We start from the raw sequence: 26,520 nt of genomic DNA on the forward strand, positions 1-26,520 counted from the left end.
GTTTGTGGTAATATTGTTAGGCAGCAATTGTATACTAATACAAATGCCAAAAAGTATGTTGAAATGAATATTTCAATTTTTGAGCTCTTTGGAATCTATCAGATTAAACAAGGCTCCTCTAAGTGAAAGAGTTACAGATACAATGCAGAGTAGTTGGTAAACTCGAGCATGCATCAGAATACCTGGAATCTTGGATTGTTGGTGAAACAGATTGCTGGGCCCCCTATCCAGATGATTTAGGGTAAGTCCCAAGATTTTTTGCATTTCTCATTTTTCCAGGTAATGCTGATGCTGCTTGATTGGTATTCACATTCTGAGAACAACTGATGTAGAGTCATTTGGTAGCTATCTCTTAAGTAAACTTTTTTGGTATGCTTCTCAGAAACAAGGAAAATGAGTAGCTTCTAGTGAGGGACCACAAATTCCTTTGCAAGTTACATTGTTTCCAATTCTTTTATTTTCAACAAATTTGAAGGAGGACCTAATAGAGTTGTCAAATGATAGATCATTAAAAATAATTTCTGATGAAAGATCAGTATGTGAATTTTGGCATATAACTTGGACGGCCTTCCAAGAATTGATTGATGTTTTTTATTGAAACACACACAAACACATACAAACACACACACAACTCCATCCATTCCTAAATGCTTATTTAAGTGAACAAGATGTATTAGTTATGCTACATTAAACAGCTGTTACAAATAGACCCAAACATGTAATGGTTCAAACATGCAGAACTTTATTTCTTACCTGACTGCTGCTCTCTTGCATTTGGAGAATCAGAGACCCACGTTCCCTCAATCTTGTGGGTCTGTATCCCCCAGGGTCTTGTCATCATCTACATTTAACTGCGTGGAAGAGACACACCTGTTCTTTTAATAGCCATGCCTCCCAAACAGCACATATCATTTCTTCTTATCTTTATTATGGAGAACTAAATAACATGATCCCTGTATCTCTCAGGATCCAATCAGGGGAGAGAAACCATAAAGTAATTTGAGTAGGGAAAGTTTAATTGAAGAATTATTAACTATAACAGGGTATTGGAGTAACAAAAGATTGGCAGTTAACAAGTAAAGGGATAGCAGATATAAAGAACACAGCTCTAAATTGAACTGCCAATGGCTGAGATAGAAGTGCAAGGAAAAGTCCCTCCTTTTCCTTCCCTCAGGGCTAAGATCCAGATCTTGTTGGAGAAGCAGCCTGTGGCTCACTGAAGAGCTGAGAAGTCATTGAGATGACTTTCCTGCTGGAAATCTGCCCCCTGCCCCCCCAGGGTGCTGGGAAAAGCTGTTCAAGACATCAGCTACGAAACTGCCTGGGAAGGTGTGGTGCCAAGGGAAGCACAGGCTGCAGGGTGCTGCTGACCATTATGCACTACAGGACGCAGGCCCTGGAGAAACTGTGAGCGCTCAGAGTGCTTCAAATTAGAAACTGTCTGCTACAAAACCACTCAGGGTGAGAGGTGCCAGGGGAAGTGGCTGGAAACTGGCTGCAGTGCTGGGCACTGGAGAAGCTGTGCTCACTCATCTAGGAAGTAAACTCCTTTCTCCTACATTGTCTCTCCAGCACCCTCTCCTGATAAAGCTTCAGTGCTAGCTGGCAAAGGAAAAACGTTCAAAGGCCCAGATTTGTTTCACAGAGCAGACAAAAAGTATTAATTTGAGCTGAGAGGTAATGTAACTGGCACAGCATACTACTAGGGTTTCTGGGAGATAAAGTCCAGCCTTGTGTCTGGCTACAATCTACAATCTTATTACCAAGGAAGAGGGGGGAAAATGAGCTTGGTGGATAGCTAGTGTTCTTTGCCACACTTCTTAGCACTTACTCTGTAAAATTTAAAAATAGGAATAGAACTGATGCTAAACCCTGTATCATTCTTGTAGTGAAAGAACTTTCTTATCTATCCCGTTGAGAGATTCATTTGTGAAAAGTTTTTATCTTTTATGTTTAATAATTATATGTCACATTTGGTTACATTTGTGTTTCTTTGATCAGTTATGAACTAGTAATAATTGTAGTAATAACTTAATACAGAATAATATTTAACCTGCAGACCCTATTGCAAAGGAGATTTAAAAAATAATTTGTTATATGCAAGTATGATAGTGTAAAATTTAAAAGTGGATGTAAGATTTCCAAGCATACAAATTGTATTGTATAAAATTCTTTTGAGGGAAGTACATGGAAATATGAGTTCAAGGATAAAAAGAAATGACATAAAATTTCTGTTAAAGAAGAGATTGTGTATTTTGGTGCTAATTAATGTTCATAATTTGGTAATGGTGACATTGCTATCTATATAGAGTTCATTATGAAACTGAAATCATTTTTTTCTCTTTAGTGTTTATTTTTATTGTAGAAATATATATACAACAATAATCTTTCCATCTCAAACTTACCCAAACATACCATTCAGTGGAATTAATTGCAATTCACAATGTTGCAATACTCTAACCACCGTCTACTAATAGAATTTACTAGAATTTACCCTTCATTCCAAACAGAAACCTTAACACATTTTGCATTAACTCATTGCCTCTCCCCCCACATCTGTTAACCTGTAATCTACTTTCTGTTTGTCTAAGTTTGCTTATTTTCTGACATTTTCTTTGTGGTTACCATGAGGCCTAAGTTTAACATACTAAATCTAGAACCGTCTCGTTTTTGTTTTGTTTTGTTTTGTTTTTTGCATGGGCAGGCACGGGGAATCAAACCCAGATCTCCGGCATGACAGGTGAGAACTCTGCCTGTTGAGCCACTGTGGCCCGCCCAATCTTGTTTGTTTTGATACCAAATTAATTTCAATAGCATACATAAATTATGCTCCTTTACCTTCCACCACTCCACCCTATGTAGATCTTGTCAGAAATTATATATTTGTTAATTATGAGTCCAAAATCATTTACTTATCGTTACATTTTATGCATTTACCTTTTAGATCCACAAATCATGAAAGGTGGAGTTACAAATGAAAAAATACAGTAGTACTGGTATTTAGAAGTCCCATGTCACATCTTCATTGGAGGTCTTTATTTCTTCATGTTGATTCAGTCAATTGTCTAGTGTCCTTTCCTTTTAACCGCTAGCATTTCCCGTAGGGCTGATCTAGTAGCGATGAAACCCTGCCGTTTTGTTTATCTGGGAATGTTTTAATTCTTCCCTCATTTTTGAAAGACAGTTTTACCAGATATAGAATTCTTGGTTGGCATTTTTTTTGCAGTCAGTACTTTACATATGTCTTCCTACTGCCTTCTTACCTCCATTGTTTCTGATGAGAAATCAGCATTTATTCTTTTGCTGGCTTCCCTATACGTGAACTGTTGCTATTCTTTTGTGGTTTTCAGAGTTCTCTATTTTTGGCATTCAACAGTTTGATTATAATAGTGCCTAGGTGGGTTTTATTTGGGTATATCCTGTTGGGAGTTCATTGAGCATCTTGAATGTGCATATCCATGCCTCTCATTAAATTTGGGAAGTTTTCAACCATTATTTCTTCAAATATTCTTGTTGCCCCTTTCTCCCTTTCTCCTTCTGGGACTCTCGCAATGCCTGCAGAGGTATGCATAATTATATCCCACTAGTCTCTCAGGCCGTTCACTTTTTTTCATTCTTTCCTCCTTCTGCTCCTCTGACTGAATGATTTCAATTGTTTTTTACCTTCAATTTCACTGATTCTTTTGCCAACTCCAACCTGCTACTATACCCATCTAGGGAATATTTAATTACTGCTACTATCGTCTTCATCATCTGTTTTGGTTTCTTTTCATAATTTCCATTTCTTTATTGAGATCATCGTCATACTCATCTGTTGTTTTCCTGAATTCCTTTATTTCTTTGTCCATGTTTTCCTTTTGTTCTTTGAGGATATTTGAATCCATTTTTAAAAAGTCTTTGTTATGCCCAAGTCTGATCCTCCTCACTGATGGTTTCTAATGCTTTAACTTTCTCTTTTGCTTGAGCCATAACTTCCTATTTCATTGTATGTTTTGTAAACTTTTGTTAAAACCTCAATATTGTTATTATTCTTAATGTGTTATAGCTGGAATTGATATGCTAATTATGCTGGTTTGAAGCTATTATGTAACTCCAGAAAAGCCATGTCCTTTAATCCTCATTCAGTATTGCTGAGTGGGATCTTTATAATTAATTAATTTTTAAATCATCATAATCGGCTTTTTTTCTTTTTTGTGAAAATAACATATGAACAAAAAAAAGGAATACATTTCAAAGCATATCACAGCAGTTAGTTGCAGAACAGATTTTAGACTTGGTTTGGGTTATTCCACATTTTTACATTTTGACTACTAAAAATTATTTTTAAATGTCAGAATTTATAGTAAATTGGAGATTATATTAATTTCAACTTTTTTATTATGATAGAAAATATTAATCTTCAATTTAGAATACTGCCAAGAGATACCTAGCTTTTTATTTATTTATTTGATACCTAGCTTTTTGAAATTATTTTAGTATGTGACAAAAAAAAAGGGCATCTAGCTTGGTACATGGTACAAAATAGTTGTTCAATAAATGCTATTTGAACAAATACATTACAGATAAGGAATGAACAGCAGATATAGCTATAAATATAAACTATACCCAGCATAGACAAAGGCTGTAAGAACCAATCTCCTGCTAGTACAGAAACAAATTAATGCAGTCTTTCGCTATTCATATAAATGGCCTTAAATAAGTATAACTTTTGATCAAGCAGTCCATCTTCTAGGAATTTATCTCAAAAGTCATAAATGAAAAATGATGCTCATTATTGTATTTACTTATTTCATAGCTATTTCTTAAGCACCTAAAATATATTGGGGATGATGCAGTTAGCAAAAATAGATACACCCTCTCTTCACATAGATTACATTCATTTGGGGAAAAATAAACTAATCTTGCAAATAAATGAATAATTAAAAATTATATGATAAATGCTGTGAAAAAAAGATAGTGGTGCTGAAAGAGTATATATTGGAGACAAGGAAGTCTAGGATGACCAGGAAACCTTCTCTGGGAGACCCTTTAATTGAGTTTAAAGGATTGGTGAAGTTTAAACTAGTTATAAGTGTGGGGTGGACTCAGTGGAAGTATAACATTTCAGGTCCAGAGAACAGTTTATGTTAAGACTAAAATGGAAGGAGCAAGGTAGATTTGAGAAACCAGAAGAAAGCTAGGGGCACCAGGACATATAAAACCAGTGAGAGAACCATGCAAGATGGGGCTGAAGAGATAGGCAGATATTCTGTTAAATTGAACTAAGGATTTTGGTTTATTCCAAGAAATAGCCATAAATAAACTTTGGAGTTATAATTGACATAAAATAAAATGCACAGACTTTAGGGGTTCAGTTTGACAGGTGTGATAGCTAGGTTCTGGTGTCAACTTGGCCGAATGATTATGCTGAGTTGTCTGGTCAGACAAGCACTGGCTTGACCATTGCTGCAAGGAAATTTCATGGCTGGTTGGTAAACTGGAAGGCTGGTGTATTAAATCGTCTGTCAGTTGATTGCAAATGTGGATGATTACATCTGTGGTCAACTAAGGCCTGCCTTCCATAATGAGATAATCCAATCAACTGAAGTCTTCTAAGGAAGGAGAGACTCTTTCACATCCTCTCCTGAGAAGTTCATCCAGATCCTTCATCAAAGGGGCCAGCATCACAGCCTGACCTATGGATTTTGGACTCTTCCATTCCCATGGTTGCGTGAGACACCTTTATAAATCTCATATTTATGGATATCTCCTATTGGTTCTGTTTCTCTAGAGAATCCTGACTAACACTGTTTGGTACCAGGAGTCTTGAGAAACAGAATCTTAATGATGGGTTTTTACAGTTGGTTTTCTACTCTGACTAGACTCAGAGGTACTAATGACTCTGTTTCCAATAATCAAGATGGCACTGACAGTCCATGGGGTGAGTTGGCAAAAGAGATACTCAAAATATCACCAGTGGATTCTGCAAATTGTATGCTTATATGAGGCAAGGCTCTGGTGAGAATGTTTTTGACACATTTACAGAGTTTTGTGGAATAAGAGGTACAATGATGCTGGCTGGAAACAGTGATGAGGGAAAGGAATTACCTGAAGGCTTCAAATTTGAAACTTAAGCACTGTATGAATGATGTAACAGCTTCCACATTTGCACTGAAGGAAAATCTTATTTCCTGTGGTCACAGAATTGAGATCTCTGAAAACCAGACACAGAGCCTCATTGTGTGAGTAGCAGATTTATAATGCAAACTAAAATCTCAACCTTGCAAGGTGTCTGTTGTTAAACTAAGGGCTTTGATTGGAATAGAATGGGATCCTGAAACTTGAGATGGGTATATATAGCTTGATAATGATGGCAATGGGGAGATGAACTCCCTGGAATCTGCTGAGCCTTTGCTAGATGGACCTATAATGAACAACTCCGAGAAAAGAGTTTCCTGACTTCCAACCTGCCTTAAGGAAACAGTTTCCCAGCCTCCAGTGTTCCCAGAGGAGTCTGCCATCCAATCTCCACCTAAAGAGAATAATCTTGCACTGCCTGCTAACCCTGTAATTACCTCCCCTGGGGAATCAACCCTCACTCCTCTGTCTGGAGCAACTAATCCTGTTTCACCAGATGAGACTGCAATGGAATACTCTGAGGTAATTGGCTTAAAAGACACTCCCATTTCTTTTCATGACCTACCCCCAGTACCCCTCTTTTCTTCAAGACCTATAACTAGACTAAAGTCCCAACAGGCCCCAAAAGGTGAAGTACAAAGTGTGACCCATGAGGAGGTGTGCTGTACCCCAAAGGAACTGCCTGAGTTTTCCACTCTATGTAGACAGAAATCAGGGGGATGTATTTAGAAATGAATATTAATGGTGTGGGATAATGGTGGAAGGAATATAAAGTTGGATCAAGCTGAATTTATTGATATGGTCCCACTAAGCAGAGATTTTGCATTAAGTGTCATATTTTGAGGGGTTAGAAAAGGCATTAACTGTTTGGATGCTTGGCTGAAACATAGATCAAAAGGTGACCAACATTACCTAAGGTCAAAATGCCAGAACTGCCGTGGTTTAATGTAGATGAAGGGATCCAGAGGCTTAAAGAGATTGGAACATTAGAGTGTGTTTATCATGGAAGACCTGCTCACACACCCCAGAAATGTCCAGAGGACACATCTTACATCAGAACCTTGAGAAATAAATTTGTGAGACTAGCTCCATCATCCCTGAAGAGCTCTGTAGTAGCCCTTCTTTGTAGGCCAGATAATACTATGGGAGTTGCTGTCACTGAGCTGGAATCCTTAAACAGAACGGGGATGATTGGATTCTGAGTTGGCAGAAGTCATGTTGTGACAGTTAATCACCATTAATGGACAGCAGACTCAAAACAGCGGTCAAAATAATCTGACTCACAGAGACTTGTGGCATTAGCTAGTAGATCATGAGGTACTTAGAAGTAAAATATATGGGCAGTCTACTAAATTCTTGTTTGAACTGTATAAACAGAAGAATTCTCAGTCAAGTGAACAGAAGTCTAGCTTGAATTACAAAGCTCCTTAATCAATTCCCAGACTTGAGACAGTTTACGAACCCAGAGCCCCTTGAATGAGCAGAGAGCTGGGTAACTTTGGAGAAGGAACCTTTGACACTACCCCAAATTTACAGCGTTAACCTTCCCCCCAGCCTTCCCCAAGGAGACCAACAGCATTTTGTCAGGGTGACTATGAACTGGGGAAAAGGAAATGATCAGATATTTCAGGGATTATTGGACACTGGCTCAGAAGTGACACTAATTCCAGGAGATACAAAAGGTCACTCTGGTCCACCAGTCAGAGTAGGGGCTCATGGAACTGTGGTCATTTCCCCAGTTCCAGAATGCATAATGGAATTGAAATACTCAGCAACTGGCAGAATCACCACATTGGTTCTCTGACACATGGAGTGAGGGCTATTATGGTAGTAAAGACCAAGTGAAAACTATTAGAACTACCCCTACCTAGCAAAATAGCGAATCAGAAGCAATACGCTATTCCTAGAGGGGTTGCAGAGATTAATGCCACTCTTCAAGGACTTGAAGGATGCAAGGGTGGTAATTCCCACCACATCCCCATTCAACTTTCCTATTTGGCCTGTGCAGAAAACAGATGGGACTTGGAGGATGACAGTGCATTGCTGTAAACTTAACCAGGTAGTGACTTAAGTTGCAGCTGCTGTTCCAGATTTGGTATCATTGCTTGAGCAAATGAACACATCGCCTGGTACCGTGTATGAAGCTATTGATCTGGCAAATGCTTTTTTCTTGATAGCTATTGCTAAGGATCACCAGAAAGGCCAGCAGTATACCTTCATTGTCCTGCCTCAGAGGTATATTAACTCTCCAGTCCTATGTCACAATCTTGTCTGCAAGGACCTTGATCATTTCTTCATCCCACAAGACATCACACTGGTCCATTATATTGATGATATTATGTGGAATGGACCTAGTGAGTAAGAAGTAGCAACTGATCTGGACTTATTGGTAAGGCATTTGTGTGTCAGTAGAGATAAATCCAACAAAAAAATTGGGGACTTTCACCTCAGTGAAATTTCTAGGTGTCCAATGGCATGAGGCATGCCAAGATATCCCTTCTAAAGTGAAGGATAAGCTCCTGCATCTGGCCCCTCCTATGACCAAAAAAAAAAAAAAGGCACAATGCCCAGTTGATCTCTTTAGATTTTGAAGAAACATATTCCTCATTTGGGTGTGCTACTCTGGCCCATTTATCAAGTGACCAGAAAAGCTGTGTGTTTTTAGCGGGGACCAGAAAAAAGAGGAGGCTCTGCAACAGGTTCAGGCTGCTGTGCAAGCTGCTCTGCCACTTGGGCCAATTGATCCAGCAGATCCAATGGAGCTCAAGTGTCTGTGGAAAATAGGGATGCTGTCTGGAGACGTTGGTAGGCCCCTATATGAGAATCATAATGCACACCCTTAGGATTTTGGAGCAAAGCCTTTCCATCTGCTTCAGATAACTACTCTCCTTTTAAGAAACAGCTTTTAGCTTGCTACTGGGCCATAGTAGAGACTGAACGCTTAACCATGGGCCATCAAGTTACCATGAAACCTGAGTTGCCTGTCATGAGCCGGGTGTTGTCCGACTCACCAAACCATAAAGTTGGGTGTGCAAAGCAGCACTTTATCATAAAATGGAAATGGTATATTAAAGATAGGGCCTGAGCAGGTCCTGAAGGCACAGGTAATTACATAAGGAAGCAGCCCAAATGCCTTGGCCCCCACTTCTGCCACATTACCTTCTCTTTCCCAGAGCTATGGTCTCTTGGGGGAATTCCTTACAATCAGTTGACTAAGGAAGAGATAACTCAGGACAAGTTTACAGATGATTCTGCATGATATGCAGGCATCACCCAGAAGTGAGCAGCAGCACTACAACTCCTTTCTACAATGTCATTAAAGGACAGTGGTGAGGGGAAATCCTCTCAGTGGGCAGAACTTTGAGCAGTGCACCTGGGTGGTTCATTTTGCTTGGAAGACCTTGGAAGGCCAGAGGTGCGTTTGTATACTGACTCATGGGCTGTTGCTTATGGTTTGGCTTGAGGGTCAGGGATTTGGAAGGAGAATGATTGGAAAATTGGTGACAAGGAGGTCTGGGGAAGAGGCATATGGATAGACCTTTCTGAGTGGGCAAAGAACATGAAGATATTTGTGTTCCATGTGAATGCTTACCAGATGGTGACTTCAGCAGAGGAAGGTTTTAATAATCAAGTGGATAAGATGACCTGTCCTATGGATACAAGTCATCCTCTTTCCTGAGCCACTCCTGCCATTGCCCAATGGACTCATGAACAAAGTGGGCATAGTCATAGGGATGGAGGTTATCCCTAGGCTCAGCAACATGGACATCTACTCACTGAGGCCAATCTGGCTAAGGCCACTGCTGAGTGCCAATCTGCCAGCAGTAGAGACTCACACTCGTTCCCCTATTGGCATCATTCTCTGAGGTGATCAACCTGCTGCCTGGTGGCAGGTTGATTACACTGGACCACTTCCACCATGGAAGGGGCAGTAATTTTTTCTAACTGGAATAGACAATACTCTGGATATGGGTTTGCCTTCCCTGCATGCAATGCTTCTACAAAAGCTGCCATTCATGGACTCATGGTTTGCCTTATCCACCATCATGGTATTCCATACAGCATTGCTTCTCCTCAAAGAGCCCACTTCACAGCAAATGAAGTGCGGGAATGGGCACATGCTCATGGAATTCGTTGGTCTCACCATGTTCCCTATCAGAGGCAGCTACGTTGATAGAACAGTGGAATGACCTTTTTTTTTGCATGGACAGGCACTGGGAAACGAACCGGGGTCTTCAGCATGGCAGGCAAGATCTCTGCCTGCTAAGCCACCATGGCCCTGGAATGGCCTTTTAAAAACCCAATTAAGGTGCCAACTAGGTGGCAGTACACTGCAGGACTAGGGCAATGTTCTCCAGGAGGCTGTATATGCTCTGAATCAGCATCCACTCTATGGTGCTGTTTCTCCCATAGCCAGGATTCACGGGTCCAGAAATCAAGAGGTGGAAATGGGGGTGGGCCACGGTGGCTCAGCAGGTAAGAATGCTTGCCTGCCATGCCCGAGGACCCGGGTTCGATTCCCGGGGCCTGCCCATGTAAAAAAAAAAAGAGGAGGAAATGGGAGAAGCACCACTTACTATCACTCCTAGTGATCCACTAGGAGAATTTTTGTTTCCTGTCACAAACCTTAAGGTCTGCTGGTCTTCAGTTCTTAGTTCCAAAAGGATGAGTGCTCCTACCATGGGAAACAACAATGATTCCATTGAACTAGAAATTAAGACTGCCACCTGGCCACTTTGGGCTTGTCATGCCACTGAATCAACAGGTACGAAGGGGGGTTACTATTCTGTCTGGGGTGATTGATCCTGACTATCCCAGGGAAATAGAACTGCAACTACACAATGGAGGCAAAGAAGAGTTTTTCTGGAGTACAGGAGATCCCCTAGGGCATCTCTTAGTACTACCATGCCCTGTGATTAAGTTCAATGGGAAATTGCAACAACCCAACCCAGGCAAGACTACCAATGACCCAGAAACTTCAGGAATGAAGGTTTGGGTCACCCCACCTGGCAAAGAACCATGGAAGCTGAAGTACTTGCTGAGTGTAAAGGGAATTTGGAATAGGTAGTAGAAGGTAGTGATAAATATGAACCATAACCATGTGAACAGTTACAGAAATGAGGACTGTGATTGCATGAATATTTCCTCCCTGTTTTGTTATGAATATATTTGCATTTGTACATCAGCAAATATCTTGTTTTCCTCTTTTCATATGACATAAATTGTATTGCTCATGTTATAGTATTTGAGTTATAGGATATGAAATTTAAGAGTGAATGCTACCTAAGGATTTGCACCCTATTCTGGAGAGATATAGTGCATTTCCATTTGTACACAGGAAAGTTGAGCATTGTTAAGCGAAACATATGTCTGTTATTGTGTTCTATTTGGAAATTAAGCATGTTTCAAGGTGATGTGTATATCTGACAAGTTGACAAGAGTTGGACTATGATGATTAGATTCTGGTGTTTACTTGGGCAAATGATTATGCCCAGTTTTCTAGTCAGTCAAACACTGGCCTGACTGATGCTACAAAGATATTTTGTGGCTGGTTGATAAACTGGAAGGCTGATGTATTAATCATCAGTCAGTGTACTGCATCTGTGGCTGATTACATCTGAGATCAATTAAGGCATGCCTTGCACAACGAGATAATCCAATCAGTTGAAGACTTTTAAGGAAGAAAAGAGAGTTTTCCACTGCTTCTTCAGTCAGTGAACCTCTCCTGTGAAATTCTTCCAGACACTTCATTAGAACTGCCAGCTTTCCAGTCTGTCCTCTGAATTTTGGACTCTTGCATTCCATGGTTGCATGAGATACCTTTATTAATCTCATATTTATGGGTATCTCCTGTTGGTTCTGTTTTTCAAGGAACCCTGACTAATACATCACGTTTTAACAAACATATATACCTATGTAACAACCACCCAAAAGTAGATAGAGAACATTTCTATCACCCTAGAATGTCCCTTCTGCTCATTTCCAACCAATTTCTGCCCATCCAGCTGCTGCTGCCACTTTCTGATTTCTTTCACCATAGAATAGTTTTGTCTATTCTAGAATTTCTTAGAAATGGAATCATACGTCATGGATTCTTTTGTGTCTGGCTTTTTTAAAACAATGTCTTTGAGAAATATCCATGGTACTGTGTGTAGTTCATTCTTTTTTATTGCTGAGTAGCATTCTGTTTCATGAATATCCCAACTTGTTTATTCGATCTGTTGATGGACATTTGGGTTGTTTTTAGTGGCTATTAGGAAACATTCTTGCATGGGTCTTTTTGTTAATACATGTTTATCTCTCTCTTGGGTAAATACTTAAAGTTGGAATTGCTCGGTCATAGGATAGATGCATGTTTACCTTTATGAGAAATTGCCAAACAGTTTTCAAAAATGGTTGAACCATTTTACACTCAGACTAGCATTGTATCCTTGCCAACATATTAGTCTTTAATTTTAGCCATTCTAGTGGGTATGATTGAAAAGTCTTAAGTGGGAGAAAGACAGTATCCATCTGGGGCTTTAAAAAAATTACTCAGACTACAATATGGAGGGGCTTGGAATGGGCATGAGTACATGTGGTGAGACCCATTAAGTGATTGCAACAGTTCAGGTGAGAGATGATGGTGTTTTGGATTATGGTAGTGATGACAGAGATGAATTTGACATATTTAGAAGACAAAATTAATAGGACAGGCTTAATGATTGAGAACACTTTAAAAAGGTCCAAATTATTATTATTTGTTTTTGAGGGTGGAGATCATTTAGTTTGGTCTTGGATATATCATATTTGTGGTGCCTTAATCTCCAGCAAAGGGGACTCCTTAAATAAATTATGCTACTTATATGCTATGGAATGCCAGGCAGTCTTTAGAAATGATGTTGTAAAAGAATACTCCTCAATATGGGAAGATATTTAAAATATATGTTTTAAAAAAAACTATTACAATATAGAGTATGATCACATGTTTATATTTTAAAAATAGTATAGAGAAAAGCCACTGGACAGGATGTACAAGAAAGTGTTAACTAGGATTTCCAGATCGAATTTTCAATATATTGTTTAATTTGGTTATGGCTTTTTCCTCTTTTTTCTTCTACAGAGAACATATGTTAATTGCATAATATGGAAAAAACAGTTATTAAAAAATGCCTACTATTTGAAAAATATAAATTTATTTTAAGAACACAAAACAATAGTCAAGTCCTGGGGTGGGGAGAGAGGGTGGGAAAGGTGGTGGTGTCTACAGCAGTATCTATTTTCTTTTTTCATTGTAAAAGTTATGTCTTCGAACAATTGTCTTCAAGAATCCACGCTATTGGAACACAGCTCACCAGTTTCAGGTACTTCCCTCCAGCCACTCCAAATACACCTTAAACTAAAAAGGGGTATCTATATAATGCATAAGAATAACCTTCTGACTCTGTTTGAAATTTTGCAGCCACTGGAACTTTGCCTTATTTTTCTCTTCCCCTTTTTGGTCAAGAAGGCTTTATCAATCCTTCAGTGCTGGGCCCCAGCTCATTTGGGAGTCACTTCCCACACTGCCAGGGAGATTTACAATCCTGGGAGTCACGTCCCGCTGAGAGGGAGGGAAGGCAGTGAGTTCACTTGTCATGTTGACTTAGAGAGGTCACATCTGAGCAACAAAAGAGGTTCTCTGGGTGTGACTCTTGGCCTAATTTTAAGTAGGCTTAGCCTATCTTTTGCAGGAATAAGCTTCACAGGAGCAATCCTCAAAATCAAGGGCTCAGTCCATTGATCTGGTTGTCCCCACTGCTTGCGAGAATATCACAAATTCTCCAAATAGGGAAATTGAATATTTCTTCCTCTCTCCCCAGTCTCTCAAAGGGACTTTTCAAATACTTCTTTATTTACTGCCCAAATTATTCTGGGATATATCGGGGCATCATACTAACCTGGACAGCCAACAAGATCTCACGCCCTAGTGAAGATTCCATGTACTTATGGTGTTCAATTAATTGACCATACAAGTTAAATTTAGGTAATGTGCTACCCAAAATATAAATTTTGTACCAAATAAACGTCTCTCTAGAACATGTTCAACTCTAAAGTTGAGGCTGTAAAATATGGATGATATAATCTTTAACCCTGTATTCTAATCTACCTTAGTCCTATCCAAATCGGCTTCATTCATATCTCTAGTCAAAGTCTGATCCTTTTTCAACTTTTTAAACAGTTTCTGTATGGGGTACTATTGACTTTCATAGCTTCAGAGCTCTAATTCTGAGTCTCAGGTGTCACATAAATACCCAAAGTTTCTGGGAATAACCAGGTTATATACAAACAGCTCAGTATCTCAGAATTTAGAAATCACAGTTACAAATCCTGAATAAATTACAACAGTATCTTAGCCCCTCTTCTTTTATCCTCAAATGGCTCTTTCTCACCCAGTAGCTTTTGGGTAGGCTGGGATTCCTAGTCTTCATTCAGAGATGGCAATTTTGGGAGTCTAGGAGGGCAAGTGTTGGTGAGAGGCACTTAGCTGAACTCTAACTCAGGATTTTGGAATGTATGGAGGTTTCTCTAATCTCTACCCCAGCTGGGAGGCAACTTAAACCTCCTTAGGATTCCAGTAGTATTGCTCAGTTCTATTACCTCTACTCCATGGAAATAGCTCTTGCAAGTCATCTATGACCTCTGCATTGTAAATCCAATTGTCAAGTACCACCCTTCCTTCCTCCCAGAAACACCCCCCTGGTTCGATTGACTTCATGGTCCACTCTTCTCTTTTTCAGTCTCCTTTGCTGGTGCCACTTCATTTTCCCAGCATTTTGATCTTGGCATCCCCTAGGACTTGGTTCTTGGAACTTTTCTTTTTTCTGTTTATGTTCATTCCCCTAGTGACCTCACGCAGTCTCAGCTTTAAATACTTTCTTATACATTGACAACTCCTAATTTCTATTTCCAGCCTGGATCTCTCCTTTGAACTAAACTTAAATATCCAAATCAGTGTTCCCATTTGGATTTCTGTATAGGCATCTCAGGCTTAATATGCCCAAAACAGGACAGTCCTTCTAATGGTGAAAGGTAGGTAGAGCAGATACCACTGGTGCCTGCTCCCTGTCTTCTCAGTCCATGCGAATTCACCGTGTTGACAGATAGTTCCCAGCCCTAATGCCTGCATCTACTCTCTTCTCTTCCCAAGTGTGAAGTACATGGAAGCGTTATCATCCCTGGGGACATCCCTCAACCAGTTGGAGTGGGAGCTGGTGAATGCCCCAACCCCCTCAGCCTCTGGTGGTGGTGATTCTGAGGTGAGTTTCACAGGGTATATCTGAGGGTCCTTCAGGATCAAGCCTGTATTGCTCCTGCTGCTCATTCATGCAACATGTTCTGGCCCTTCTCCCTCTACAGGCTCCTTTTTCCCACTTCCTTATTTGTGCTTTCAGGGCTAAATAACCTATCTGAATGCAAGTCTTTGACTCAGGTTTTTCCTTCGGGGAGACCAAGCTAGTTAGTGGGTCTTCTTTTCATTTCCAGAGGAAAGTAGTTAAAGTTTCCAACAGGTTGACTTGAATGCTGCTCAAGATTGACTTTAGTTGAGAATCCAGGTGTATTGGGGGTGGGGAGGATCTGGGGTCAAAGCATTAAACATAAGGGTATTAGAAAAGGCTAGGGCCTGGGGCTTCAACATGTTTGGAAGGAGATGGTCTGAGTAGTGTTTAAGAATGAACTGTTTATTCAAACACCGTAATTACATGGAACCATGAATAGGGAGTGAGACCTTGTTGATTTGATGCTCCAATACATTCTAGAGTAAGCTGGGTGGCAAATTAAAAGTATTTGCAAAGTCCCCTTAAGGGACTGGGGATAAAAGGTGAAAATATTAAACTTCCCCACCTGGAGAAGACCTGATGTTCTCGCAGTCATTTGGGATTGCCAATTTGATGGGCCAGGCCCTTGATCTTTGGGATTGCCTTTATGAAACTTATTCCTGCAAAGAAGAAGCTTAGCCTACTTATGTGTATGCCTAAGAGTCACCCCCAGAGAACCAATTTTGTTGCTCAGATGTGGCCTCTCTCTCTAAGCCAACTATGCAGGTGAACTCACTGTCCTCCCCGCTACGTGGGACATGACTCCCAGGGATGAGCCCAACCCTAGCAGCATGGAAATGAGAAAGCCTTCTTACTAAAACGGGGAAGATAAATCAAACAAAATGTTTCAGTGTCGCAGAGATTTCAAGTAGAGTTGGAAGGTCTTTCTGGAGATTATTCTTATGCAGTATATATGATAGCCATTTTCCATTTTTAGTGTATTGGAGTAGCTAGAGGAAAATACCTGTAACTGTTGAACTGTAATCCAATTGCCTTGATTCTTGAAGATGATTGAATAACTATAGAGCTTTTAAGGTGACTGTGTGATTGTGAAAACCTTGTGACTGACACTCCCTTTATCTAGTACATGGATAGATGAGTAAGAAAAAAAAAAAGACAAAAAAAACCTCTCAAAACAATAGCAGGTGTGCGGGTACAGATATTCTTTTTACTTTTATTTTTATTGTTATTGGAGTAATGAAAATGTTCACAAATCTATTGTAATGATGACTGCAGAGCTTTATGATGATACTGTAGACCACTAATTGTACACTTGGGGTATTATATCTCAATAAAAAATTATTGAAGAAAACAAAAGAATGAGCTGGTATGAAATGGCAACTAGAACACTTAAACACGTGTATTACTGGGCTAAGATATGGCTTTAGTTTGAAAATGCCACCTTAAATCATTTATTTTTAGCATCCAGCAGTGCCTGGCATTTAGTAGATTCTCAGTGGATGCTTGGAAAATGTATAAACATATGGCTTTAATGGTGGGACTGAGCAATCTTCAGAGCTTGCTTAAGGCTAGTGAGTTGAGAATGATGTTCTTAACTGTCAAACTCACCCTCCTCCCAACTTGAGTTTCCCGGGAAGCTTCTCTCTCTTTTACATCCTAAGAGATATGGGAAGTAGCAGTTGATCTGAGCCTTCACTGGTGTAACAGGTCAGGACTCAAAAGGCCTCTAGTTAAATCCAACCAATCCCAGAGCTGGAGGACTAGAACCCAGTGTCCTGCCTCCAAGATTTAATCCTCCTTCCACAACAGCCACTGTGAACATTCAGGGGAAGAAGGTAATTTTGGAGGCTAATAGCCCGGCGTGTTTTCAGATTCAATTTCAACAAAGTGTTACCATTTAAGAAAGCCTGCCAAAAAGATAATGGGGATGAAAAAGTGCTCTGTAAACTGTGAAGTGCTATCCAAAGGTTAGCTATCTATCTGTGGCTCATTGCCAAGGTCAACAAACCCAGGCAGGGGTGTAGAGCCAGCTCCTAAAGTGAAGGAGCTCAGGAAAGGCTGGTCATTCAAAGGGCCCGTCTAAATGGGGCACCAAGCTCCTACTTTAAGTACAATACATTTATGCTGAAATAGAATCAATGCTTGCATTATATATTTGTATTAAAGCTTATCATTTTCTGGCCTACTTCCTTTCACTTGTGTTTCAAAGGCCACACACTGAGCTCCAGCCACCTGCACTGCCGGGCCACGGGCTGTCTCTCCGAGGCTTCCAACCGTCTGGGACCATCAGTGTTTTTCTCCTACATTAGTTTACATTTATCCCAGCTGCATTAGAATTTAGATTCTGCACATACTCTGGCTCTCAAAACCACATTCTTTTGCCTCACACTACCTCTTTGTCATCTAACAACTGAATAAGCATTGTTTCTGCGGCTTGGCTCGTGAAAGGGGATCCTGATGCAGAGTAAACGTCCCATTTGCTGGGCTTCCTTATCCTAGCACCCAACACTAGAAGGGCGGCAGTGTATTTGGTGACCTCCCTGCAGCGGGTTAACGATTTGGGTCTGGGCCCAGGCTGGATAATAAGCCCGTGTATAATGGGGAGCTGATTGTCAAAGCCTTATCATGGTGAAGTTGAGAAGCAGGGCTCCTTTTGTCCTGCACTTCCCCATCCTTCTCCCCAAGCATCTTTTCTTAATCTGTCAGAGCTAATGGGTTTATGTGGAGACATTCATTCTTCACAAGCTCTGATTTGAGCGGCTGTGCATGGATTCAGTCTCGGATGTTTCTACACTTAAGGGCTTGTAAAACAGTGAAAGAAAGAGAGTAGATAATCTTACAGAAAGCCTTCTGTTCTAGGCTTGAAAAACAGCACCACTTATTCCCCACTGTAATAGGAGTCTTGAAACGTCCAAACTAAGGGTGCAGAAAAAGAGTGAAATAAGAACACTAAAAGGCACAATCAAGCTGTACACAGCCCTGTCAACTTTATTTTCCTCCACACATTTCCCGAGTGATTTATGTCCATGAGAAAGAGGCAAAGTTGGAGCAAAGATATTTACTGCTGCATGGATGGAAAAAAAACAAAACAGGCAAAACCTTCTAGTTTATTTATTTTGTTTAGGGACCAACCATTAGTCAAATTTTTACTTGTTAAGATCAGAATGTGCTGGGGAAAAATGAGGACATGAAAGGTCTTTCTAAGCTCTAATTGTTTTTGAAGTATCTGTCTAGAGGGCTGAGCTAGAATAATTCTGGGACTCAAAATCAGACTCGTTAGTAATCTTTTTGCACAACCCAGAGTTTCAGTAAGAGCTAAGCCTCTTTAAGAAACAGAGTTGTGAGTGGGTGGGCTCAAAGGGATGGAGTGGTCTTAGCTCACCATTGGCCAAGAAGAGTATCCCTCTACCTTCTACCTCTTTGGATAAAATTTTTAGCCATGGCTTAAGAGGTGAGACCAAATAGCAGCTAAGCATTTCCATTCCAGGTAACAATTCCTTCAGCCCCACCATCTACTGGTGAGGTTAAACAGTTTAGGGAGAGTGGTGAAGACACAGTTTTTGATTGTTTTGAAGTTTAAGCTTTGGCACAGTATTTAAGATCTAGCTCCATCACCTACTAATTTTATGATCTTAGACAAACTTTTCAACGTATGTTCAAACCTCTTTTACATTTCAGTTTCCTCATCTGTAAAATGATAAAAATTACAATGGTTGTTTTAAAAATAAATTGGAATCATAGAAGTAAAAGTGATTTACGATTTGATATCGTCTCGCTTATTTGCTCATTCCCCTTTACATTAATAGGCACAATAAATGTTTATTAAATTATTGGAAAAAAAATTAAAGCTTTGGGGGGGGCAAGAAAGAGGCGGATTTCAGGCATGTGGTAAACTGAAAAGCAAACTTCTTTATTGTACACAGTACAGAATATAACGCAGCTTGGCAGGATGCATACGGCCCTGCGCAGGGGAAAGCATTTCAAATCAACCGGCAGGCTAAAGCCTTTCTGCACTGTAGTCTCTCCTCACTCTGGAAAAGAAGCAAAAAACCAAAAACCAAAAACCAAACCACCCGGGAGGTGCATGAGTCCGATGGAATGCAACGGTGATGCCGCCGTCCTGTGCCCCGCGGCAGCACAGGACCACGGGTTACGGCAGGGCAGGGGTGGGTAGCTTGGGCTACGGAGGATTCTTCTCATACTTGCTAATACAGCATAAATCCATCCCCAAATAAAAGGATCCCAAACCAGGATAAGTAAAGATAAGGAAAACAAATCCTATACAGCATTTACACAAATAAATCTCTAGCCAGCTGGAGGTAAAATACGCACATATATATAGACTATGTGTAGGTTAGAAAGCTATAAATATGGTCTGTACGATGCTAATTCAAGCCCAAGATACAGATTCAATACCTTTGTGGGTCAGTAAGCTTCCAATAGAGGAAAAACCTTACACTTCCATGGCTATAAAATGCACCCCTCAGCACTGTGAACCACTTCACAAGTGTGCTGCTGGTTATAAGGGGGGGCTGTTTAAGACGATGGAGACAGAAAAACGCAAAGCGTGTTGCACGCTCACCGCCTCAGCACCATCACCTTCATGTAAGAAGCACAGCAGTCACTTAACGTGCTTAGTGGCTCAGGGAGCATGGAATTCTACCCAAGAAGCAGGCAGTGAGGCACTACCACTTCCTAATAGCTTTTCCTCTACTATGAGCTCAACTTTCACACAGCTTTAGTTTGGCTGCTTAAAAATTTTCAATATAATACAGCAATCAGAATAAAACGTTTTCAAAGAAAAAGGTGGCAGGAAACTAAAATGCTAGCACTGTCTGACCTGTCAGTGGCATAAATCAGTACCAAACCCTACTGAATCACAGGCAGGGTTTAAAGTCCAAGACAGAAAGAAAAAGAAAAATAAAACAAACCGATAAAATGGAAATTGTCATCAGTCATGCCCAGAGAAGAGTCCCTGGGGGTCCCACCAGGTGACCAGGTTTTCATGGTCATGATATGTATTATGTACATATGCTTTCCAGAGAGGGCATGTTAGTGACTATGGGGAACTATACACATAGAATCTAAGCCGTGTGTCCAGGTGGCCCTGCACACTTCAAAAATGTACAACTCAGGTGCAAATGTTCCATCAGGTTGTCTGGTGCAGAAAGCACAAAGCAGGCAACAAAGTGGGCTTTTACATGGCTAAGGGGAAGCCCCCAGCAAAGCCCCTTTCAAGCTGCAGCGTCTTCGTAAGTCAGCACAGCCCTGTCTAAAGGACACGGTGCACAGTTACCAAAAGGTTTGTTTTTTGCTTTAAATACCAAAACTACAAAAATCAGTTTATAAACTGTTTTTCCAAAACAACCACCAAAAAAAAAAACAATCCCCCAAATCAAAGCAAAACAAAATACTGCCAAAAATGTTAATCACCCTTCTCCTGAAATTACAGCCGTCCATACATAGCAGTGTGACTGGGGAGAGGAAGGGGAGCTTGCTCGACTTTGTGACCACGTGGGCAGAAGTTCCCAAGAGTGGCAATGGTTCCTTGTTTGAGAGCCATGTAGTGGGTAAAGAGCTGCTCCCCAACAATTCAGATTAGAGCTCTTCTCTATCTCCTAACTCTGAATTATGTTATTAACCCCTCATAATTTTGAGCCTCCCCAGTTTAGCCTACTTACTGTTCTGTGGGATTGTGATTTCTTTTCCAATACATTGTACAAATCAGAGCCCTTCTATGGAAAGGCATTTAGTAGTCCGTGAACAATGTGGATTGTCACACACTCCATCCCGGTCTGCAGGTACTAACCTGAACAAGGTATTGCTGTGCATGTGTTGTCCATGGTACGGAGGCTCCATTTCAATCTCTTTCCAGAAACCTCGTCTGAATCAGAGCCAAGGTACCAGTTCTTGGTGGTTCTCTGACCCCCCGTCCCCACTCTCCAGCCAATGAAACTGCCTTTTAGGGTGCCAATCCAAAGATGGCTTAAGTTCTCCAGAAAATACTCAAGGGCAAGCTTTAGGAACAGCCAGAAACACAAACAAAACCATTGCCCTCATTTGCCTGGATGGGAACTGCTAGCTCTAGGGTTTGGCCGCTCAGCCACTCAGAAACTTAGTAAGCGAAGCCTTCAGCATAGGGGAGGCTGCCGCAGCGATCCACATCCAGGAGGTAAGCAGGGTTGTCTTCAAAGTGGGTCAGTGGCAGAGTTTCCTCCTCGTTGAGGTGGCACTCAGACTCCGCTTTCAGGAACGGACGCTGATTGTCAGGGAAGGCCATGGAGAAAAGGGCATCTGGGTCACAGACAAATTTGTAGACGTATCGTTCTCCTGCCACCTGAGAGAGAAAACGCACCTTCAGAATCAGCTGGAATAGGGCTTGGGGATTAAGGGAAGAATAATGAGATATTTTTAAGTCATCAAGCTCTCAGGGATCCAGGGACCAAAGGAAGTTCATTAGCTAGCTGACTCTTCAAATCACCCAGATTTATTTTGATAAATCTTGGGGACCTTGTTACCTACTGACAAAACTGCCAAGTGTTTTGTTGACATCACAGCTCAGTGGTTGAAAGCGAAGCTATCTGAATTTCAAATTCATATCAGACAGGCTCTTTTAACAGAAAACACTCACTTTCTGTCTTATACACCAAGTTTAGAGAGTCTAGAAGGCACGGCTACACAGAGGCTGGGGCTTGGTGTTATAAGATATAAGGAGTGAAAGGTTCAATGCACAACAAGTGAAACCACGTTTTCAGTTCCTTCCAAAGTTTACAGTTTTCACAGCAAGGCTTTATTATTTTGAAGGGTTAGGAATTTGATTAGAGGGTATATGTGGAAATTTTCAGTATGTTGCAAAGCCAAACAGAATTGCTTTCTGGCTTACCTGCAGTTTTAAATTACTCATACCACAGTTCCTCTATACTGATGGAAGATAACTGTTTTACTGCCCTTATATGGATGCTATGAGTTATAATATTATCAGAAAAAAGGGTTTTGATGATTCAAGGGCCCAAAGACACCACTGCTGAGCCATGATGTAGTCAACGGGATCGCCTGCTCTTTGCTGCTGGTCATTTAACAATGTTTGACAATAGTATGAGTGGGCACACACCCTGAAAATCAAACCTAGTAACTGGTTTTGGTCAGGTAATGCAGAGGGGCAAGGGAAAGTGGCTGATATTAATAACAAAATGAACATTTTAGATTAAAAACGTCTAAACTGTTGAGCTTAGTCCTGCCCTTCACTCATAGCAAACCACAAGCCAATAATCCTTTATCACTCTTATGGTTCTAAAATCTCTTTTGAATTGAAATATGGCTTTGCTTCTAAATCTCTGTTTAAGAAGTCTGTTGCTACAGTAGCTGGTTACAGAGGAACAGGATAATTAATCTAATGGGTCATAAACTTATTTTATGGTGACACTTCTATATCTAGCTACCAGGACACGGGTTCTGCACCAACCTTCCTTGGAATTCCAACAAGGAGCAATCAAGAGCTCTATGCATAAAACTGGACAATTAACATCTCCACCAAAGAAAGTCTAGATTTTTGGGGAACCACAGCTTCATCTTAATTCTGGGTTCCCAAACCCCCAAATCAGCACATGTATGTGGGGAAGTGAGGCAGGGCAGGCAGAGTGGAATTGATACTAAATGGTTCTAGTTTGAGTTCAGTGACTAACAAGCCTTCACTTCTGTGAACCTCAATTTTCCCTTTCCAAAATCGAAGGTATAGGACTCCAGCTTTTCTAAAGTCCCTCCTTACGCTGGCATGTAATCATTCACCTTTTAATTAGTTCCTACTTACTCAAGGGCTATATAATAAATATAATAGCAATTCCTTACACTGAATAACACATTATTATTTCTGGAACATTTTCACATTTATTACCCTCTGAGATTAGGGCAGGGATTATTATCTACATTTTTATAGGAAATACAAGCTTTGGAAAGTTAAAAACTTGCCCTAAAGCATATAGCTAAATAAATGGCAGTGTTAGGATTTGAACCCACCCAAATCTCATTCCTGGGCCTTCCAGTACTTTTTGCCTATTTATTCTCAAAAATAAAGTTCTCTTCTACTCCCTTAAAAACCTAGGAATTGTTCGGTGTGCATTGGTTACACTGCTTTATATTGGATCTGGAGTTGTGATTAGCAAAGGAATAATGATTATCTCTCCTGAACTTAGGACCTGATAATATTAACACTAAAAGGCAAGTACAGGGGTTAGGAGGAGATGGGAACTGACTGCTAATGGGTATGGGTTTTTTTGGTGATGTAATGAAAATATAGTAAAATTGTGGTGATAGCTGCATAATTCTGTGAATATAATAAAAACCATTGAATTATATGCTTTAAAAGGGCAAATTATTAACTATGTGAATTTTATCTAAATAAAGCTATTAAGTAAATAAATGTATATTTAAAAAGAAGGGGTAGTGTAGGGTAACCACCCATCCTACAGTGTCTTTTAACTCTGTGCCAGGCACTGAAGTCAGACCCTGAATTCCTACTCCAAAGGAGCTTACAATCTTGTGTGTGTGTGTGTGTGGGGGGTATCAACAAGTAAGGGAGCAATTTACAATACAGAGAGAAGGGCAGTGATAGAGGTAAGCAGAGATGCTATTTCAAACAGAAAAAGAGATCACTTAACCTAGGCTGAGGACTTAAGATTCTGGAGGTGTGAAGAGATGATATATATTGAAGGAGACAAGAAGTAGGAACTGCCCAGGTAAAGACGTGGCTAGTGCTTGGGAAAGTTCTAGTTCATAAGTAGGATGGTAGCTTAATAGGCCTTTTCATTTTTCCATTTTATCCTACACTTGAGAACTTACATACATGAAACATGTATTATTTAGTAAACAAATACTACCTGAAAAACATAATTAAGAGGGAAAAGTGGCTGTGTTAGCGAAAGTAGTCAAGCACAAGTGAGCAAATGGGAGGAATTAGATGTAACCAGACTGGGAACAGCTTTAGATCCTCTAGGCAGAGCTAAAAAATCTGGACTTTACCCAGGAGACCATGTTTAACACTTAAGGTGTTACGGGGATAATTGGCTCCATTATCATCTGCCTCTGAGAATGATGGATCTGGCTTCACCGTGGACAAGTTCTCAGTGATCTGGCCCATATACTTCTGCCAAAGGAACTTGTTGGCTACTACAATATAAATTGCCTAAATGTATAAATGCTAGATTCTGGGGACCACTACAGTAGAAAACTTGGTGGCCAAAGAAGACCAACCAAGAACTTGCTATTCTTTTCCTCTTACCATCCGTGGGATTTTAAAACTGTGGTTCCATCCTAATAAGAATTTTTTTTTTTGGGTGCATAGTCCGAGAATCAAACCCGGGTCTCCTGCATGGAAGGTGATTGTTCTACCACTGATCGTGCACCTGCCCAATAAGAATTTCGTATTAGCTTCCTCCAAACAAGCTTCATCTTCTGCCCACAAAGAACAAACTGTTACCAGTTGATTCTGCTGCCATTTTATAAACCTTGGGGTTCTACTCTGAGTTCTAGCTCTCAAGGTTCTCAAGCCAAGAGCTTTCAAAGTCAAAAGGTGTAAAACTAAAGCACAAGAAGTACAACTAAAGACTCAACCAAGCTCCTGTGGGAGTAGACACCTTCAAGTTGATTTCCTCATGTACTTCTTTACGGTTCACTTAAGTTTCTGGGTATCTTTGTAATCAGAGGCAGTGTAAGTAAAGCAGAGGAGCCTAGTTTTCCTACTGTATGCTCCACATCCATCCTCTGTTTTCCATGTACTCAAGAGCATTACCGGCCTCCTACTATCTCACCTGACCCTTGTCTTAAGTTTGTTTTTCCAAGTCTTTTTCCTATCATGGAATTACTTATGAGGCTAACATTCTCAACTACCCTTTATAAACAGTTTTACGAGAAATGCCCTTGACATTTTACTTCAATTGCCCCACCTTTTGCATGATTCCCTTTTCATAGTAATAGCGCAGAGAACGGCTGAGCTTGTCATAGTTCATGGCCGGCCGGTTCTTTTGGATGCCCCAACGGCGAGCAACCTAAAGAGACAGGAAAGCAGAGAGCAATGGAAACATGTTCCCTGGGCCTAGAGGTTTTCTCCCAATCCCCGAAGAGCCAGTTCTCTAACCCAAACACACTGGTTAATGACCCATTTCCCTGACCTGAAAGGGAAAGGGTTTAATATTCTCTGAAGACCAAACTTTCAACAAAGATGATGATGATTCAGTCACAACTGCTGGGAGGTGAGACCTGGAGGCAGAAGAATCCTGGTGCTTTAGATTGCAAAGGGCCTGGCTAAAATCCCCGAGGAAGCCAACTCTCTGCCGTTTTTCCATATATGAATTATTGACCAATACTCATAGCCCATTAACATGTTGCCATTAAGTGCTATGGTTTCTGTAGCAGTCAATAAGGAATAATTAGAATGGTCATTTCTGAAACATTAGAAACACACTAGTGAGTTGCTAATGGGCCAACAGAGCAAAAGTTCAATTCTAATAAGATTGGAGAGGGGTTGGGATATGTTTACTGACTGCAGCTTGCAATGTAAGGGGGAATCAGATAATTTCAGCCTGCTGCCATCCAATCCCCCACTCCCAGCAGACTTGCAGAATGGACACTAAAGCATATAGCACCATTATCCACTTAATGAAAAATTAACAGGGCTTCCCAAACAGTTCTGCAGTGCATTATATCCAACCCAGTCCACCTGAGGTGCAGTGACGGAGAGATGTAATTGGTGCTTTGGGGAGAGGAGCCTTATAGCAGAAAAACTTCCTAGCAGAACAGTCAAGCAATTTCTATTCTCAAGTATCTCAACATCCAAAGTGGTATATAAAAATCAAGGAAGGAGAATAACCCTGGAAATCTGAGTCTTCTCAGGAGTCTTTAAATTCATGCAAATCAAGGACCATGTTTTGAGCATTTTAGGTCAGTTTTAGAAACTTCTTTTTTTAAAAAAAGAAAATAACTACATTCTTTTCATCTTTTAAATGTGGCGTGGGAAGAAGGGAGACTGCCAGCAACTCACTTCAAGTATTTCCTTAACGTATTTGGGCAGAATGAAAGCAACACATCTTCCGAATTTAGGATTCTAAATGAC

At 40.5% G+C, this 26,520-nt stretch overlaps 1 protein-coding gene across 4 annotated transcripts in view; it reads right to left on the reverse strand.

The window, feature by feature from the left end:
* Window positions 1–19,305: 19,305 nt before the first annotated feature.
* The window catches only part of ETV5 (ETS variant transcription factor 5), a 59,585-nt gene continuing 52,370 nt past the window's right edge, over window positions 19,306–26,520 (reverse strand). For all 4 annotated transcript variants that reach the window (XM_077117818.1, XM_077117817.1, XM_077117819.1 and 1 more), the window contains 2 exons: window positions 25,355–25,456; window positions 19,306–21,753 (listed from right to left, as the gene is read on the reverse strand). In XM_077117818.1, coding sequence (XP_076973933.1) covers window positions 21,532–21,753; window positions 25,355–25,456 — 324 coding nt within the window. In that variant the 3' untranslated portion in view covers window positions 19,306–21,531. The remainder of the gene's footprint in view (window positions 21,754–25,354; window positions 25,457–26,520) is intronic.

This window comes from Tamandua tetradactyla, chromosome 10 (assembly GCF_023851605.1).
Source record: "Tamandua tetradactyla isolate mTamTet1 chromosome 10, mTamTet1.pri, whole genome shotgun sequence".
Classification (NCBI taxonomy): domain Eukaryota; kingdom Metazoa; phylum Chordata; class Mammalia; order Pilosa; family Myrmecophagidae; genus Tamandua; species Tamandua tetradactyla.